The 18,729-nt window shown below is 37.6% G+C and overlaps 1 protein-coding gene and 1 pseudogene across 3 annotated transcripts in view; one reads left to right on the top strand and one right to left on the bottom strand.

Moving 5' to 3' along the window:
* LOC107738468 (neurabin-1-like) overlaps positions 1-11,801 on the bottom strand; it is a 32,324-nt gene extending 20,523 nt beyond the window's left edge. For 2 of the 3 annotated variants that reach the window (XM_016550230.1, XM_016550232.1), the window contains exons 1-10: positions 11,616-11,736; positions 8,922-10,973; positions 3,367-3,499; positions 3,148-3,268; positions 2,917-3,021; positions 2,367-2,583; positions 2,145-2,282; positions 2,012-2,065; positions 1,694-1,923; positions 1,387-1,483 (exon numbers count right to left, since the gene is read on the bottom strand). In XM_016550230.1, the coding sequence (XP_016405716.1) occupies positions 1,387-1,483; positions 1,694-1,923; positions 2,012-2,065; positions 2,145-2,282; positions 2,367-2,583; positions 2,917-3,021; positions 3,148-3,268; positions 3,367-3,499; positions 8,922-10,805 (2,979 nt within the window). In that variant the 5' untranslated portion in view covers positions 10,806-10,973; positions 11,616-11,736. The other variant, XM_016550231.1, reaches the window with a different exon arrangement.
* A 4,584-nt stretch (positions 11,802-16,385) lies between these two features.
* LOC107738469 (elongation factor 1-alpha, somatic form-like) overlaps positions 16,386-18,729 on the top strand; it is an 8,095-nt pseudogene continuing 5,751 nt past the window's right edge.

Raw genomic sequence — 18,729 nt, 5'->3', positions numbered from 1 at the left:
TCCCTGCAGGCGCTACTTCATCGAAGCTGGTTTGCGCTCTGCCGGATGCGCTTTTATACTTCCTGGCGATCACGTCACCCCACTCGTGACGTCTCGCTGCTCCATTGGACTGATTTTACACGTGCTTCAGAACGCGGTCACGCAGGGGCGTTCCCAAAGCGAATCTCGATGCAGCGTCTCGTTCCCTCGGGGAACCATGGTTACATACGTAACCTAGAGACGTTATCTTTGTTTCTATGATGACTAAATGTTATGCATTTAGCAGACGCTTTTATCCAAAGCAACTTACACTGCATTCAAGGTACACATTTTTATTTTTTTTCAGATTACAGGTCTTACTTGCTTTCCCTGGGATTTGAACAACCCATAACCTTGGCATTGTTAGCGCCATAGAAGGATAAGCATAAGGTAGAAAATGCTCTATATTTTTCTGCTATGATTTTGCATGGATAACTAATATATGTTCAATTAATAATATCTGTTTAATAGTTTAATAATTATGTGCAACACCAATCCTAACCATCAGTGACTAAAAGCCACAATGAATGAATGACCAAGACAAATGTTCAGTGTGAAAATTCAGTGTGACAAATCTGCTAATGAGGTGTTTTAAAATCTGTAAATAAAGCTGGCCAACCAATAAGATTAACTCTTTTGTTCATAAGACCAGAGATGATGCTGTATTTTGTCGAAAGTGTGCTTGTCCCAGTACCCGCATTTGCTGTCTTGTCCATGTGTATGCAACAGGAAATAAGTGTGCAAGACTGTCCCAGGTCTGAGAAATGCCAAAGCTCAGTGCCCTTGACGCGCACTAAATCCAGCTTAGAATCGCAAGTGTGGATGTTGAGATAGACCCAGTAAATAGCGGAGGAAGAATCCAGAATCAGCTCTCTTGCCTCTGTACTCTTATATTTGGTGTTGTTGGCTAAACAGCAGAGTGATTACAAATATACTGAATACAAAATGATGTTTCAAAACATGTAAATACTTTTTGACTTAATTTCCTCTCTGTGACAAGTGGGCGTCTGAAACGGAAAGTTGCATAGATTTTTGAGTACTGTAGTAAGCGGGGTATTTCTGCTATTCTAAAAGTGCCACCTAATGTCAGACAGTGAATTTGCATTTTCATTCAGCTCATCTGTTGGTTTTTCATGCATTGGTCTGAACAGACAAATCGCATGCGAAAATCTGACCAAATTTTTGTGCCGAACACTCTGGAAGTTACAGAACAGCTAATATCACTTACAGAACCTTATGCAAGTGTAGCACATTCATACATTCAGTGAAGCCACATCACGAAACACTCACAAGATCAGAAAGATATTCATATTTGTAATCTCATTTTGTTCAAAATGAGAAATTACCATGAACAGGATGTAGTTTTACCTTATGCTGCAACTGCCTCACAGTGCTCTTGTACTCTCTCTCCTTTTGCTCCAGTTTTCTCTTCAGCTCCGCCTCTTTCCTTGCACCTTCAGCTTCTCTAAAAGTCAAGAACAGCTGCACCGTTAACAAAATATGATAATTAATTTCTCTTCATTTTTCTTGTCTCATGTATTTCTCTTTGGAGCATTAGGATTTCTAATGATTCACCTTGATACAGGCTTTCACAAATCAGTACATTTCCAAGAACACCTGACCAAACTTCCCAGAAAGAGTCTGCTATGACAACACATAACATGCTCAAACACACCTCTGTTGATGCTCCTGTAGAAGCGTGATGGTCTTATTGTATTTGAGCTGCAGGGAATAATTTTGACTCTGGGCTTCACTCAAACGCTGGTTGATGGTTTTACAGAGGGCCTGAGCATCAAGCCAGCATTTTTCCAACTTTTCAATGCGCTCCCTGCTCTCTTCCACACTCCTTTCAAGAGCTGCACCTCGAGTCTCCCAAGACTTACGTTCGGCTTCGCTCACTTGCAGCTTTGAAATCGCAAACACAAAGAGTTAAATAACTCTGCAGGCACACAAGTTACTAAACAAGAAATTAGCATTTTTATAAGCATCCAACCTTTTCTCTCAACTGATTGAGTTCTGTTACTGTGACACTGTGTTTTATCTGCAGCTATAAGAGACAATTCCAGTGAGAAAGAAGCATTTCACAATGATGAATAGAGTACAGAATATGTAAATTCACATTATACCTCTTTGAATTTTTGTTCTAGCTCAGCAGGATCGATATCTTCAGGTAGATCAATGCCTTGGCTGCTCAGTTGTGAAAACACTTCTTGTGCCAAGTCATTTGATGCATCCTCCGCCCCCTGCTTCTTTTCGGTCTTTTTCTGTATCAGTCATATTATGGGCCCAACAATGATTAGCGACTCATTTATTCATGACATCAAGCTTATCTTTATATGTTCACATACCTGTTGCACAACACTCTTTTCAGCCAGTGGTTCAATTTCCTGTTGGTCATGGATTCGAGAAATCGTTTTTTCATCCTGTAGCAGATGGTTCTGGGGTTTGTGGTGGTCTTCATCGTTTGGCTCCTGGTTTTCAGGGCTTGCCTCGTGTTGTAGAGTCTCGCTGATCAGATGGGCCACTTCGCTCTCCACTCCTGGTTTCTCCCGACCAATGAGAAACCTGCATTGGAGGACATAAAATTCCTTCACACAGTTCTAGGACTATGACCGTTGCTGGTATTATACTGACTATGAGATTAGATTTGCCCTGGTGAATCATTACCAGACATTTCCTCCTTAATAGGTGATGCATGTTCATTGTTCATAACTTACAGTAATCATAATACAGTGAAAATCCCTCTAGAGCAAAATGGAGTGAGTTGCCTCGATCAAGGGCATAATGGAGCGAGCTCACAACTTGTTCCTGGTGGGGCCTGAAGCCACAACCTTAGTAAACTTTAGCTACAACTTCACACAGGTCACTTAATGTTTAGCTTGTTGTGTCGATACTCACTTGACCAGACCTTTGGTGTTCTTCAATGTGGTAGCAGCAAAGAGTTGAGTGACGCCAACCAGACTGATTCCATCTACTTCCACAATCTGATCATTTACCCGAATTCTGTTAAGACAAACCACCAATGCTTGTTTTATACAGAATCATCAGCATCTGTTACTCACATTGTTTGCTATCACACAGAGAAGGTTTTATTGATTTCATAAGTCTAAGTCAAAGACAAGTTTTTACCGTCCATCCCGGTGAGCTGCACCTCCCTCGGTGATGGTCTTCACAAATATTCCCAGCTTCTCCAGTCCTTGATCTGCCCCAACTCCCATACCAATTATACTGATTCCCAGGCCATCATTTCCTACACATCAAAACAGGCAGCTCAAATACAGTACTTCTACAGTTAATTGAATTTCAAGCCAGGGGAAACACATTTTGTGATAAAACATTAAAAGAAACCTTTCTGAATGTCTATAGGTAAAGCATCCATCATTTCCACCCTCTTTTCCAGCTCGTACTCAGCAGATGCAGACACAGGGTCCACATCATCATTCCTTCGATCATAATCTTCATTAGAGAAGGTAAAGTACACCTGCAGGACAGGAAATAGCCTACATTAAATAACACACCTGTGCACACCCACACAAAGGCCATCACCCTGTATAGCTGAATCTAAGATTTATTGATCTCACAATTAATGTTGATGTAAAATAATGTTCTGATAAGACAAAGCCCACACAGATCATTTATGAAAAAATGAGTCATTCAGATTCCTTCAAATCTTCCTGTCTATGACTGCCCACATTTACATGTTAATACCGACTCGTAATTTGGCCCATCCTGATGAATAATGACTCAGGCATTCAAGCTTCAAAACACACAAGTTGCCTAGACTTCCGCACTGTATTCCAAGTCTTCTGAAGAGAGACAATTGCTTTGTGTGAAGAACAGACTGAAATTTAAGTTATTACTCACTGATTTTTTTTTCTTTCAGTGAGCTGTTGACAGCTGAGTCTGAGAATGGATTATTCATTCATTAAGCTGAACTCGAGAAATGGGTCTGACTAATCTGTGCACAAATCATTCAGACCAGTTTTGTGAACCAGCCGATTCATTGAAAAGATCGGAGTCAAGAGTGATTAGTTGACATATCAGACACAGCTATTTCTCTCAACCACATGTCAAGAAGAGAAATGAAAGATGTCAGGATTTTCAGGAAATAATGAATTCAATTTTGGGTTTTTTATTTAAGAAAGAACACTTGGAATACAGCACAACAGTCATATGGACTACTTTTATGATATTTTCATGAAGCTTTTGCATCCCTTTTTCAATCTTGAAAGCTCCAGTTCCCAATCTTTGTAAACACAAGAAAAAAAGAGTGACCAATACAATTCTTAATTCCACACATGCTACAAATAATGCACAAAAAAATCATTTTGCAGTATTAAAAAGTGGTCATGTAGCCTACTTTTGTGAAATTTCACAGGCAAAGAAAGTCCATTGTCAATATGCATTATGAAGCACTTAGAGGTCACTTTCAAACTAAGCAGTTTTATATTGGTTGGTCAAAATGGTTAATTTGTATGTTCAAAGTTCAACAAACCTGAATCCAATGAAAAATTTGTGATGTTAATTGTTTTCTGATGCAGATACCTATTGAGATGACTGCATTTCGCCTGCAAAATTCCATCATAAAAAGGTAACAGTGATCGCTCCCTTTAGAAGCCACTAGCTAAATTACATGTCCACAGCATTTGGTCAGTGGCTGGTTTAGGCTGGCATAGGCAGTTAAAAAGCAGGTCAGTCAATGGTATGCATTCCTAATACTGGCACCAGACTTGGACATGAGGACAACAGTAGAATTAAACAGAAGGAAAACAATGCCTCCAAATCAATTAGACATGGCAAAGTAACAGTATTTCCTATCCATTTGTCTTTTCATTTACCATTTTACTTTTGCTTCCTCCATCCATACTTCCCCTTCATCTTTCCTTCTCTACTACGATCCCATTTTTCCTTCCCTTCATTTATTCTCTCTCCGCTTTCTTCTGTCTAGCGACTCTAGTTGTCATGGAGTAAGTGTGCACCTCTGAACAATGTCCTTTTCTTCCCAAACATGCTCAAGCACAGTGTCTCTTTCTATCTCCCCCCCCCTCCCTCTCTCACTGCTTTAAGCTGTGGCATTTTAGCAAGAACACAGGACTATTTCTTCCTGGGACTGAGAGAGAGTCTGTCAGTGAACTATGACTTACAATAAGGAAAAAACAACAAATGTCACAGCATTTAGGTCCAGCGTCAAACTTGAATCCCGCAGTTGGAATAACATAAAAGCACCATGATCAATAAATATTAAGATAATGAAATACTAAACTGTTTCAATAAAGAAACATATCCTTTGGCAGCATTTAAAAGGGCTGTTAACAAGTTGGTGTGCAATAAAAAGAAGTCAGCAACAAATAATTGAGAAATCCTGGCCTTTAGTAATTTAATGGGATTTAAAATCCTACATTTTTTAATGAAATTAATGGAAACCAACAGTTTTGGTGACCATTAACTTCCACTGTATGGACAAAAAGAAAAAAAAAACAGTTCTTAAAATATGTTCTTTTGTGTTCCACAGAAGAAAGTAATTAATGCAGGTTTGGAAGGACATGAAGGTAAGTAAATGGCAGAATTTTCATTTTTGGATTTTGAAGACAACATATGAAGAGTTCAGATGATAAAACCTCTAAGTGCCGTCTGAAATTTTCATCTAAAATGAGCATTTTTATCAGGCTTTTATATTTATGTTTGTTTATTTCACTTTAATGCCATAGAAAAGGACATATACATTGCCATTAAAGTAAAATTACTGAACCTAAACATTGGAGCCTGATAAAAATGCAAATTTTAGAAGAAAATTTCAGATGGCACTTAGAGGCTTTTGCATCTGAACTCTTCATATTTTGTCTAGAAGAGAAAAAACAAAGTTATGAGATAATATTCAAAGCCCATTGTCTCATCAAATTCAAAAGATGTCCAAAACAAACATCTGTTGAAAGGAAATCCTCATTCACAACCTATATGAGACATACAACTCACTTCCTGTTGATCCTATATATGGGAAACAGGATGAGTAAACACAAGAGCTCCACAAATACAGAAACAGGCGCATCCTGAGGTGAGGAAACAAAAATGTAGAAACAAAAAATGTAGGAATGCTAACCATTATGCTTACAAAGGGAGACCCAAGTTTCCTGATTAGAGAGAAAATGCATCATAGTGTAAGACAAATGTTAGTTACCATCCACTCATCCCACTTCTATAAATACACAGCAAACAAACTGACACTGACCTACTCTACACGCTCGAGGACACACCAAGAAGGAAGGGATGTTGGGGAGGGTGACGCATTGAACATTGAGCTATGGTAATCTGAAATGTTACTGATTTGCTATGTGTTCCGACCCAGACTATAAATCCATGGTGTCTTCAGTCTACCAGGCTCGGAAGAAATACATGACCTGGTTTCCAAACTTAGGAGATCTTTTAAGAGTGCTGAGAGAACAACTGCAAGGTCCACAGGGAATGAAACACCCTTACACACATACAGCCTCTAGTGACTGGTTTTGGCTTTTGCCACCTACTGTAACACACTTAATATGTCTTTCTTTATTTCCTTTGATCAATTGTTTAGTATATTAGATTTATACTCTGATTAATATGCAAAGGCATGAGCTTCCACAGCACTGAATTGGTACAGACCGATGATGAGATGAGTTCCACAGCATTGAATTGGTACAGATCCGATGATGAGATGATTTACATTTATATCCAATCACACAGACATACACAGAAGACCTTTCCTTCCCTTAACATGATCCTTTTATAACACTCCACGTTCAAGAGGTCCCAAAGTCAGACACATGAATGACAGCACAAAGCACTTTCTGTTTGATGCAACCCAGTGCCTGATCTCAGACAGATGAAGATCAAAGAGTTTTGTGGTTTCCTTTGATCTGTTATATGACTAAAATTTGAAAATCTGTACTGACTAGCATTAGTCTCCTGTAGCCAAAGACATGTAATATGACCAATTATAGTTTGTTTTGTATTTATGTACTGCCTGGGGCAGATTTATTTTAAATAGTTAACAAAAACACACACATACATATATATATATATATATATATATATAGACTTTGTGTTCAAAATGTACACAAAAATGTATGTCCAAAAGTAATAATAAAAATTAACATTTAATTCAGTCATATACAAATACTATTGTTGATATCTGATTTACCTGCTATCAAGCATCTAAAAAAAATTGGGGTAAGAAAACCTGTTGCATGAATTAATGAATGAATGAATGAAGCATTTATATAGTGCATTTAGATACTAATGTATACTCAAAGCACTTTACAATGGGATCTGGGGGTATTTCCTCAACCACCACCAGTGTGCAGGATCCACCTGGATGGTGCGACGGCAGCCAATATGGTCACCACATAACAGCTATAGGTGGAGAGAAGTAGAGTGATGGAGCCAATTCAACCACCAAGACTGATAAGGGCCAACGAGTCAATATGGCAAGGACACCAGAGTTACAATCATACTCTTTACAAGAAGTGCCATGAGATTTTTAATGACCACACCTACTTACAGTGTAGTGTCCCCATCACTAGGACCCACACACAGACCAGAGGGCAAGCACTCCCTACTGGCCTCACTAACACCTCTTCCAGCAGCAACTAAGTTTTCCCATGTGGTCTCCCATCCAGGTACTGACCAAGCTCAAGTCATCCCTGCTTAGCTTTAGTGAGCAACCAGTCTTCGGCTATAGGGTGATATGGCTTTTGATTTATTTATTTCTTACCCCATTGGCTGCTATTTTTCCTCATTTTAAGCATAAACTCACTTAACTTTCATAGAGTTAAAAAAAAAAAAAAAGACTTATCTTACATTATTTTGGTTTTCAAATAAAACACCTCTTGATTTACGAATGATTTGTACTGGAAAACAAGACAAAAATACTGATGTGGCAGAGATTTTATACCACTGATAAACTTTGGCAAATCCAGTGATTAGGCTAGTTCTTAAAAGCGTTTATTGTATCATGCAATACCTTGGTAAATGGTTTAGAAACCAGCCAATCAGATTGTCAATTTATGTGTAGTGCTTGAGTGCAGTGTGCATCTGATGGTGTCAATGGGCTGTGGGTGGTCTGTGAGTCTGCACTCAATATTACAATCAGTTGTATGCTAACAGATTAAATTGACCCAACAGTCAGTTTCTATATACAGATTTACTGAGGAAACACGTTATGATCCCTTTATCATAAATTTTCTATTTCAGAACATCTTGTTTATCTGTTACATTAAGTTTCAAATTACGAGGCTCAGCTGAGACCAGAGGTAAAGCCCTAAGATATGTAACTAGCCTAATTCAAACATTTCTCTGTGAAAAAAAAAAAACCTGTCAGAACATGAGACAGAATATTACATGCCTGAAGTGATGCAAGCTCAGACAGCACCTTTGTTGAGAGCTGTTATCTTAAATGTTCTGGGTAGAAGGTATTTTACACTGTACCTGGAACCCTGACGAAGTCACAATTCATAAGAATAAATAAAGTAGTGAAACAAGTCGGCTATAACATTTATCTCTCCCTAAAAGTAAAGTTTGTTTGTGTTTTGGGGCAAAACAAATACAGGACACAGGTGCCAAATACCTTAAAGCAAGTAGGATCTTGTCATAAACGTGAATAATAGCTGCAATAGTACCACCATAAACATGCATCATGAAAGTATGAGCTAAGGTGCTGACCGAATTGAGACACGGGCATCTGCTAGAGGTGCAAACACAGATTTGGGTCACTGCCGGCAGGCTAATTCCTTCAGGCTCTAACGGAAACCTTCTAAACCATTTCAGAGGGACCAACAAATACATGCTAAGGCTGAATAAAAAAATAAGTTAAAGTACTAAATATGAATACAGTTTCTTCTAAATATAAAGTAAGATTGGGTGAGACATACCTTGATTGGTGCTGTAGAGAACTTGATCTTTCTCTTTGGAGTAGGATCTTCCTCAACAGAGAGTCCTGGAAGTTCCTCAGATTCCTGGAATTCCTCCTTCACTTCACATTCCAAATCGGTCCTGTTGTCCTTGTCATCTACAAAGGCAGCATTCTCAATTCCACAAATTAAAGATCTCTTCCCCATCGATCCCTGATCATCTTGCTGTTGCCTCTCTTTTCCTGTTAAGACATCTTCCATCTCTCGTTCCTCATCATCCTCCTCTAAAGCTTCAACAGCTTCCTCTACTCCCTCATCCTCTTCCTCATCCTCTCCTTCTCTCTGTTCATCCTGCTGTTCCTTATCTTCAACATTGGTAGCTTTCTGCTCACTAACAGTCCCCAGTACTGCCTCCTCTTCAGTTCGGTCTGTCTTTAGTTCTACTTCCTCATTGTCTTTTATCTCCTCCTCCTCGTCTTCCTTCTCCATTATGTTCTCCTCAAGAAACTTTCCCTCCCTTCTATGGTCTTCCTCTCTTCCAGTCTGTACAGATTCCTCACACGCCGTCCATCCCTCCTCATGTTCCCTAATACTCTGTTTTGATTCCTTCCCAAGGAATGTTAATTGGAGCTCCTCGCTGTTGGTTAACACCCTCTCAGAATTGTGATTTGGGGATTGGTTCGCCCTTCCAGCCTCTTCAAAAACATCATCCTCAACATGTTCCTCCTCATTGCCCTCGCTTTCAGATGATTCGGTCTTCACCACCACCAGCTCAGCTCTGACCGTGGACAAACCAGGAACCTTCTCAGTGTTCTTGCCTTCACCTTGCTGCTCTTGAAATGTAGGATCCTCAGCTAAAGATGCATGACTAGTGGTACTCCCTGCAGACAAGTGGTGGAACTTTTCGCTTGTATACAGAAGAGTGGCTTCTGATGAGACTGTATCTTCTGAGGACTTAATATGTTCTTCAACTGTGGAACTAGTATTATGTAATGTCTTCTCTGTACAGACTCCATTCAAAGGGGTACTGTGTGAATCTGAACCATTTAACTTGGGCAAACACATTTCAGCAGGAGAATCAGCCCATAGTGAATAAGAGGTAGGGGAACTACAGCTGTCTGGTGATGAAGGGGGATCCGAATGGTCGCTAGCAGCGGAGGGTGACTGGGAATGACTAATGGGACTATGGGATTCCGTGGAAGGAGCAGCTGACAGCGATTCACTATCACTGTCCAACATAAAACTCTCCAGACGTCTGGATATTGGCCCGGCATTCATTAACATATTCAGCTTATGTAGTGGTGTCTCACTTTCACTTTTTCCTTTTTCCTTGTCCTCGCTTTCTTTTGCCTGTTTCTCTACCTCTTTAGTTTTGTCATTTCTCTCTCCAGCAACTGAAACTTTCCTGTCTTGTCTCTCCACTAGTTGAGGCCAGATAACTTTAGGAGAGCCAGATCTCTCTGTTGGAGACTGCTCTTTAAGGCCGCTCTCAAACAGCTTCCTGGTCATTGAGAACTTCTCAGCTAGTGCTGCTTTGTCAATGGAAACATCCTCTGTTTTCTGTGCCTCAAAGGAGGCTGAATCTAGACTGGTAACACTACTCAGGCTGGACCTGTAAAGGGTGGAATCCAGTGGAAATTTGGGTGACGTGGGTTTGCTGATATTGGGACTGTCTTGATTCTGTTTTCCATCCATTTGCAAGAATATATTTTTTATTTTGCTCACTTTGTTGCCTGTCGGTCTGCCTTGGGTGTCACTGCCTCCATTGGAGAAGGGTGAAGTCGAGCTGATTGATGCGCTCCCATCAAATGAGCATTTGATGGAATGGAAGTCTGATTTATAGGCATTCCTGTGAGGAGATGCACTTCTCAGCGCCCGTTCACTTTTGTTTTCACTTTTAATCATGATCACAGATTAAAAGAACAGATTTGAAGGTCTCAGTAAGTAAAATAGATAAAACTAGGACTAAAAAAGCAGCGTATATCCAGGTGCATGGTACGTCCTCATTCACACTGGCTGAGATTGTAGATACAGACGGTGCCGAGTGACTGATGGAGTGCCAACCGCTCTTACCTACAGCAAAGAGAAATGAACACAACAGTCTGTAATTCACAGCAACTATTTATCCCTCAAACACTCTTTTGCACTGTAAATGCACACACACACACACACACACACACATTTGTTAAATTGAACTGTAAAAATGGCAGAAACTGAATAATATACCATTCTTAATAATCTAATAAAATATTTTGTTATTTTAAAATGTACTGATAGCACAGATGGACAATGGAAGGCCTCTCCAGCAATGTTGCTCTTTAATAACATGACAGAGAACACTGTTAACCACACAAACTATGCTTACTTCCATACTGTTTACGTTTTAAACACATTAAAAGTAAGTACTCATTATATAAGTGCATATTTTAAAGCAGTGGTATTTGCCTTACCGTTAACCAATTGACAAGTCTTTATTGTAGCATCTTTACAGTCCTAAAATTCCTTTTTAAATTTACATTTTTTACAGGTAGCAGGTGTTCAAGTACATCGTATGACCATATTTACATCCCTCTTTTTTTGACAGCTGATATTTTCCCATTGACTGCTTTAACCGACTTCAATCCTAATGAAGACTGACTAGTTGAAGTTTGTGTACGGAAGTTTATCTTTCCGTTTTCGAAAACAACACGACCGGATAAACGAGTTTAAACCTACCTGAACTTCATTCATTGCGACTTACGGAAGATCTGAGAAACCATGACCAAACAATCACAGACTTGTTAGACTATTCGTCGTCATTCCTTTCTCCGAAGTCGACATGTCTTTCTCCTTGAGGTTAACCAGCTCAACAAACCTTATCCCCACACGCGCTCTCCTCCTTCAGCTTCATACCCGCTGCTTCTTTCCAGTGCTCGCAAGTAAGGCAAGCGCGCGCACGGAGGGGCAGAGAAAAAAAAATACTTGGACAACCGTGGGAAGTCAGTAATGTCGTCCATAAAGTAACAGCTAAATCCAGAGAAGGGCTAGGGGCTAATGTAACCTATTATAGACATTACGTATTTGAATAAAGACAAAAATACTTTTCCTAAATGATGTGATTCGAATGTATGAAAGACGCTGACTGTGATATTATCCCCAAAGCTTTCTTGAGTGAAGAAATTTTTTTTAAACATTTTAATAATTTGAAGGTAGAGTCTAAACACATATTTTCTCTTTTTTGGATCTGAAATATTAACTAACTAAAAAAAATAAATAAAAATAAATAAATTTGGGATCTCAAAACCGATCATCCATGCAATGAAACATGTTTCCAGCATTTTGGGCCACATAGATGCCATATCGGAGTTTAATCTCCCTGACAATTACAAGTAGGTCACCAGTTTAGTGCTTCTGAGATGAGTCGAGTGGAGCATAGGACAAAGGAAAAGAAAATCAGCTGAAAGCAAAGGAGGAGTGGAAGACTGAAAACAGCCATGCATGCAGATAAATGTCATTAACAAAACAAATCTGAACACAATGCAAGAGAAAGAAGAGAACAAGGCACAAACACTGTTCACTACTGACACTGTAAACTGCCAATATCATAAAAATTCATGATAAACCATTTTGCTGTAGACATTTTGCCTCCTCCTGTTTGTCTTGGTGTGGACTGTGTGACCATATGAAGCCTCTAACAGATGGCATTTTGTAGCTACATAAGTAGATTATCTCTCCTGAGCTGTTCAGAGTGACAATCAGCATAGCTGAAGCATGCAGTTCCATTTAAAACTGATTGGCTGATGTATAATAAAAAACATTCCAGCAAGGGTGTACTTGTGTTTATTGCTAAGCAATATAAATCGGAATTAAATGCTCTCTGAGATTGTGCTGCAGGTCTGAATAGCTTACACGGTTATGCCATGTCCCTCTGAAACAGCAACAACCCGATGATCTGAGAAATTGACCGGTTTTTTAAATAGATGTGTCACAAGGTTTATTCTTAGAGATCTCTTTTGCTTTCCTAACCACTTATAATCAGTATCAATGAGAAAATTGTCGTACACTAACCCCACTATACTACAGTTATGTGAAAAAAAAGGGCAGAAGAAAGAGTTTTGGCAGGCATAAAAACCAGGAACACTTACCATTTCTTTGATATTCCTTTCCAATCGGGAAAATTGCTTTACATGTAAATCCAGAGTTGATGAATGAGACGGGTGTCTGTAGCCTGTGCTGCTCAGCTGCTAGTCCTGTTTCACTATGTCATGACCTGTGTTTTGTTTCTGTTTGTGGAAAGTTGTGATATGACGCATCATTGTCGAAGTCCTTTTTCCTCGGCCCGGGTTTGTTACATGGCCTGAATTTGATGCTGTTTTCCCCAGGTGGCCTCAGGACCTAGTTTTTATAAAAATATCACCCAATCATAGAGGCAGCAAGGATGAGAGAATGAGAGAGAGATTCGAGAAAATTAGCTAGAAATGGAATGCAATACAGTTCACGCATTTGTATAGAAATGATTAACCGTTGCATGTGTGTTGATGATAAAATAATCTTGTTTGAAGCAATTGACAGATGATGAAAAAAAAAGTCATACACATATAAAGTATAAAGCCAGAGTGATTCAGATTAATTCAGGAAGACAATGAAAATGGAAATAAGATTTAAATAGACAGACACTTAAGCACACATTAAAACATAAATTTGTTCTTTTACATTTTTCAACAGTGAATTGTTGCTTATTGTACTTGCGAGCATATGTCAATGGCTGTAAGAGTTTCTCTGACCTCATTATGGATATAAATAAACCCTGGTCTTGGACTGAAGTTTCAGCAGGAATTCTTTTATAAACCATCCCAGTCGAACACTAGGCTTTATCTCTGTATAGAAAACCAGCCCACACAATGAAATCTCAAAATATTTATTGAGAAAATTATTTGCAATAGATATGCTATGGGGGTGTTTGTTAATGAATACATTGAGATATCACTTAAAATTAACCATGGAATCTCTCATTTCCATACTCTCAGCTCCATGGATCGAATATATAGGACTTTAGCATACAGTGATCTGAGGGGTGATGGCACTACACAGACACAGATGGTGATCTATTTATAACTCGTAATTTTGAACTTAAAGTTTCCCATGTGTTTTGGCCTGCTACACTTTGTTCATAATTAATCACACACATAACACTGAAAACAATAAAGACTCCTACTTAAACCTAAATGTAGTCTTTTATTTATGAAATACTTGTAGAATGATATATTGATAAAGTTTTGGAAAACCAAGACAAAATATCAGAAATGAGACCAGGAATTTATTTTATTTGTTGCTCAGCCAAACCTTAAATGAGATTTTAGTGTGAGTTAAACATGGGGAAAATGTGTATATTTTATTCATACAACTGAGATACAGTTTTAGAATAGTAACATATTGTATGTGCTTCCAAAGTGACTTAATTGTGTTGTAAAATCTCTTTGACTTGGAAAATCTCCATTTATATTGTAAAGTTCACCTGAGCTTGCTTTTGACCCCTGTCAATTTTAAGGCCCTAGTCAGAGGCATGTTCACAGATGAAGGCTTGATGAAACAGTTTTTTCATCTCAGGTTGACATACATGGCTCTTGGAAAGTTACTGGCAGGTACAGTGGGATTCCATTTGTGAATTATATTATTTACTGGTTCAAGTCACCTCATGTAATAACAACTGGGAAGATGATTAAACAGGCTGTAATAATGATAACCGCACCAACAGCCATCACTCAATGAGTGTGCCTATTTACATAGTTACCACAGGCTTTGGCTTATGGTTGTCTTTATTGCCATATAATTCTTGTATAGCTGCAGGCATGGGCAACTGTAGGCACTATGGGCTCAGGCCCTTATACAGTATGAATACTGTTTTACAGCTCAGAGGAATGTGTTTTGTTTTTAGGTTGTGAGTTCAAATCTTCCATGACTGATTTTTTTTTCTAATTAAACTTAGAAGTAGAGGATTCAACTTTATTTTGTGATTTCAATGATTAAAGGAAAGACATGGTCCTGTTGTCAGTTTAAATGTTCCAATATATAAAGCATTGATCAAGAGGGTTTGATAAAGAGAATATTTCCACATAGTGTAACGTTTTTAGGAGATAATAAGGAAATTCTTACAAAGAAAAAAAAAACTTCTTAAAAAAATTTCAATATAAAACTAAAAGTAAACATTTTGGACAGATGTAACATTAATTTTGCCATAAAGCAATGTCAGCCATCTTCAAAGAAAGATTATGAACATTCATACAAGTAACAGAATTCAGGATCATTATATATTGGGTCTCAATATTCTGCCAGTATGTGGATATGGGGTTTTAACATTAAAATGAAGTTATTTAAGCTATTATATCAAATATTGTGATATTTACCATGATTATATCTCCTCATTAAATAATTAAAATTTAGAATTTTTTATTAGTGCCAAAAAGTGGTGGAAATTACATAAAAATGGGAACCTTTGCAATTTGTGAAAATAGATCATTCTCATACAATAAATATTGAAATAGTTTATGATTATTATATTTTATGATGTCTATTCTCATTGTCTATAATATTTCATATTTATGATTGATTTTCATATTTTAAGATTGAAAGTCTGCAGATGGGACAACATTAAACAATAAATTCTATACTTATATGGATAGTTCAGCCAAAAATGAAAATTCTGTCCTTATTTACTCACTCTGAAGTTGTTCCAAACCTGTGTCAATGGCTACAATCAACTGTTTGGTTACCAACATTTTCATACTCAACAGAAGAAAGGAGCTCATGCAGGTTTGGAACAACTTGAGGGTGAGTAAATGATAACAGAATTTTCATTTCTGTCACTTTAAAAGGCATTTGAAATATAAGAAAAAATATATGATGGAGACCTGGTAAAACGTTTCTACAACCGTTTTAATATGACCTTCATGTAATAAAAAACTGAAGAAACACAGCATAAAATAGTATCACATCTGTGACCCTGGACCACAAAACCAGTCATAAGGGTCCATTTTTTGAAATTGAGATTTATACATCATCTGAAAGCTGAATAAATAAGCTTTCCGTTGATGTATGGTTTGTTAGGACAATATTTGGCAGAGATACAACTATTTGAAAATCTGGAATCTGAGGGTGCAAAAAAAAAAAACAAACAAAAAAAATATATATATTTTTGTTGTTGAGAAAATCGCCTTTAAAGTTGTCCAAATGAAGTCCTTAGCAATGCATATTACTAATGATAATACATGTTTTATATATATTTACGGTAGGACATTTACAAAATATCTTCATGGAACTTTACTTAATATCCTAATGGTTTTTGGCATAAAAGAAAAATCGATAATTTTGACCCATCCAATGTATTTTTGGTTATTGCTACAAATATACCCCAGCGACTGGTTTTGTGGTCCAGGGTCACATATGGTACGATACGGTATGCATGCGATATGGTTATGCACATTTCTTATTCGACAGCTTCCTCTAGTGGAACGGTTAGAAACATCCTTCGACACGACGACATCAGCAGCACCTAGGCAGCAGTATCTGATACAACAGAGTAGCTTCGCGACTCTCGCTCCTGGTGCCATGGACTACATGCGCCTCTCTCCAAGGTTGGACACCTGAAAAACACACCCTCTCTGCGTGTCCTGTGTACACTATCGCTTTTTAAGGACTTGCTGGTAGGGCTAAGCGGTCGGATGGTTTATTGGGTATTGCGAATGCATGATGTGGGGTATTTGAGTTTTATTCCCAGTAAGGACATAATACAGAACATGGCGCTGATGAAACTGATATGGGCTGTTGTGGAAACATCATTTAGATATGTTCTTTTATTATCCAGTGCCATCTTTCATGCATTCAGTCATTTCAGTCATGCATCAGGCCACACACGCTTTTCATGATGTGGCATCTGTTCATAATGTTCATGCATGACATAATTACATAACCATGTCATGTTTGTTCAGTATGAGGTAAATATCGGAATGATTGTGGATTATTATTGAAATGCATCATATAAGAAAAAAAAAATACTTGAATATTTCTGAAATAAAATATGTTTTTATTTAGACTGTATGTCAAGTTTTGCCGCATACGGCACGTGCTGCTTTATTGTTACCCAGACAACGCTGGGAAAAAACAGAGATAAGCGTTCAAGAATACTGTGACATTAGCAGATTTATCGCCCGAATTAAACTAATTTAGACCAATAGTAGCCTATGCATTATTTAAAACATTTATTAAAATGCAGGATTTTGTCATTTATATTTTGTAAATTATTTTAGAGGTCATTGCTGTACTAAAAAATATGGCTTTTCTAAACTCTCTACACTAGATTCCTTTCAATGACAAATGACACATAACCATCATTATTTTGAACTACATCCATACAGAGATTTATTATCTACTGTAGTGATGAGGTATCTCATGTGAGTACATGTATGTTTACTTTGATCATGTCAATGAAACTGCTAGTTGGTGTATGGCCATACTAATAACAAAAGTATTACTTTCATCAAAATCGATTTGACGTGTTGTAAACAAACTGAATTAAGAAGAACTGAAAATTATGAACTACATTGAGCTATTATATGGTTGTTGCTGTACATCTGAGCGCAATTAGACTATAAATAACTTATTTGTATGATGAATTATTTAGTCTCCTTTTTCGTGTGGTAGGCTGACTGTAACCCAATGAGAGCCCAGTGATGGGTAAGGAGAAGCTCCATATCAACATCGTGGTCATTGGCCATGTGGATTCAGGGAAGTCCACCACCACAGGCCACCTCATTTACAAATGTGGCGGCATCGACAAGAGGACCATTGAAAAGTTTGAGAAGGAAGCTGCAGAGGTATAGCAGTCCAAATATGCAAGACCAAAGAGATTTAGCTACAATTTGTTGCAGTGTTATTATTAATGCATAAAATTATCCTGTTTTTTTAATTGTTTGCATATTTGTCACACTTAAACGATTCAGATCATCAAACTAATTTTAATATTACACAAAGATAACCTGAGCTGGATGAGTCGTCGTTGCGCTCTTGGAGTAATTTTGGTAGGCCGGCCACTCCTGGGAAGGTTTGATGATCTGAATCTTTTAAGTGTGACAAATATGCAAAAAATTAAAAAAACAGGAAGGGGGCAAAAACCTTTTCACGGCACTGTATATTAGATGGCCTGAGGGTGAGTATATTTTTAATTTTGGATAAACTATTTCTTTAGAGGGATAGTTCACCCAAAGATTTATATTCTGTCATCAATTAATCACCCCCTGGATAACTTTATTTCTTCTGTGGAACAACAAAAAAAATTTTTTTAAAGAACATTTCAACTGTTTCAAAACAACATTGGACCCAATTGAGAAATAGCTTCTTTCTTAATAAATTTTGGCTGGTTAGTGTTATATTTCTATACATATTATATATTTTATATATATTACCGGTCAGAAGTTTGGGATCAGTAAGACTTGTAATGTTTTATAAAGAAGTCTCTTATGCTCATCAAGGCTGCATTTATTTGATCAAAAATGCAAAAAAATAAAAAAACAGTAATCTTGTTAAAAAATGTTATTACAATATAAAATAATGGTTTCTATTTTAATATCCTTTAAAATATAATTTATTTCTATGATGCAAAGCTGAAATTCCATCAGCCATTACTCCAGTCTAAAGTGTCACATGATCCTTCAGAAATCATTCTAATATGCTGATTTATTATTCGAATTATCAATGTTGGCAACAGTTGTGCTGCCAAATATTTTTTTGGAAACTGCGATACTTTTTTCTTTTTTCAGGATTCTTTGATGAATAAAAAGTTAAAAAGAACAGCATT

The sequence above is a fragment of the Sinocyclocheilus rhinocerous genome, unplaced genomic scaffold (assembly GCF_001515625.1).
Source record: "Sinocyclocheilus rhinocerous isolate Xijiao unplaced genomic scaffold, SAMN03320098_v1.1 scaffold1907, whole genome shotgun sequence".
NCBI lineage: Eukaryota > Metazoa > Chordata > Actinopteri > Cypriniformes > Cyprinidae > Sinocyclocheilus > Sinocyclocheilus rhinocerous.
Note: the sequence above shows the minus strand (reverse complement) of the source record. Positions and strands in the feature narration are given on the sequence as shown.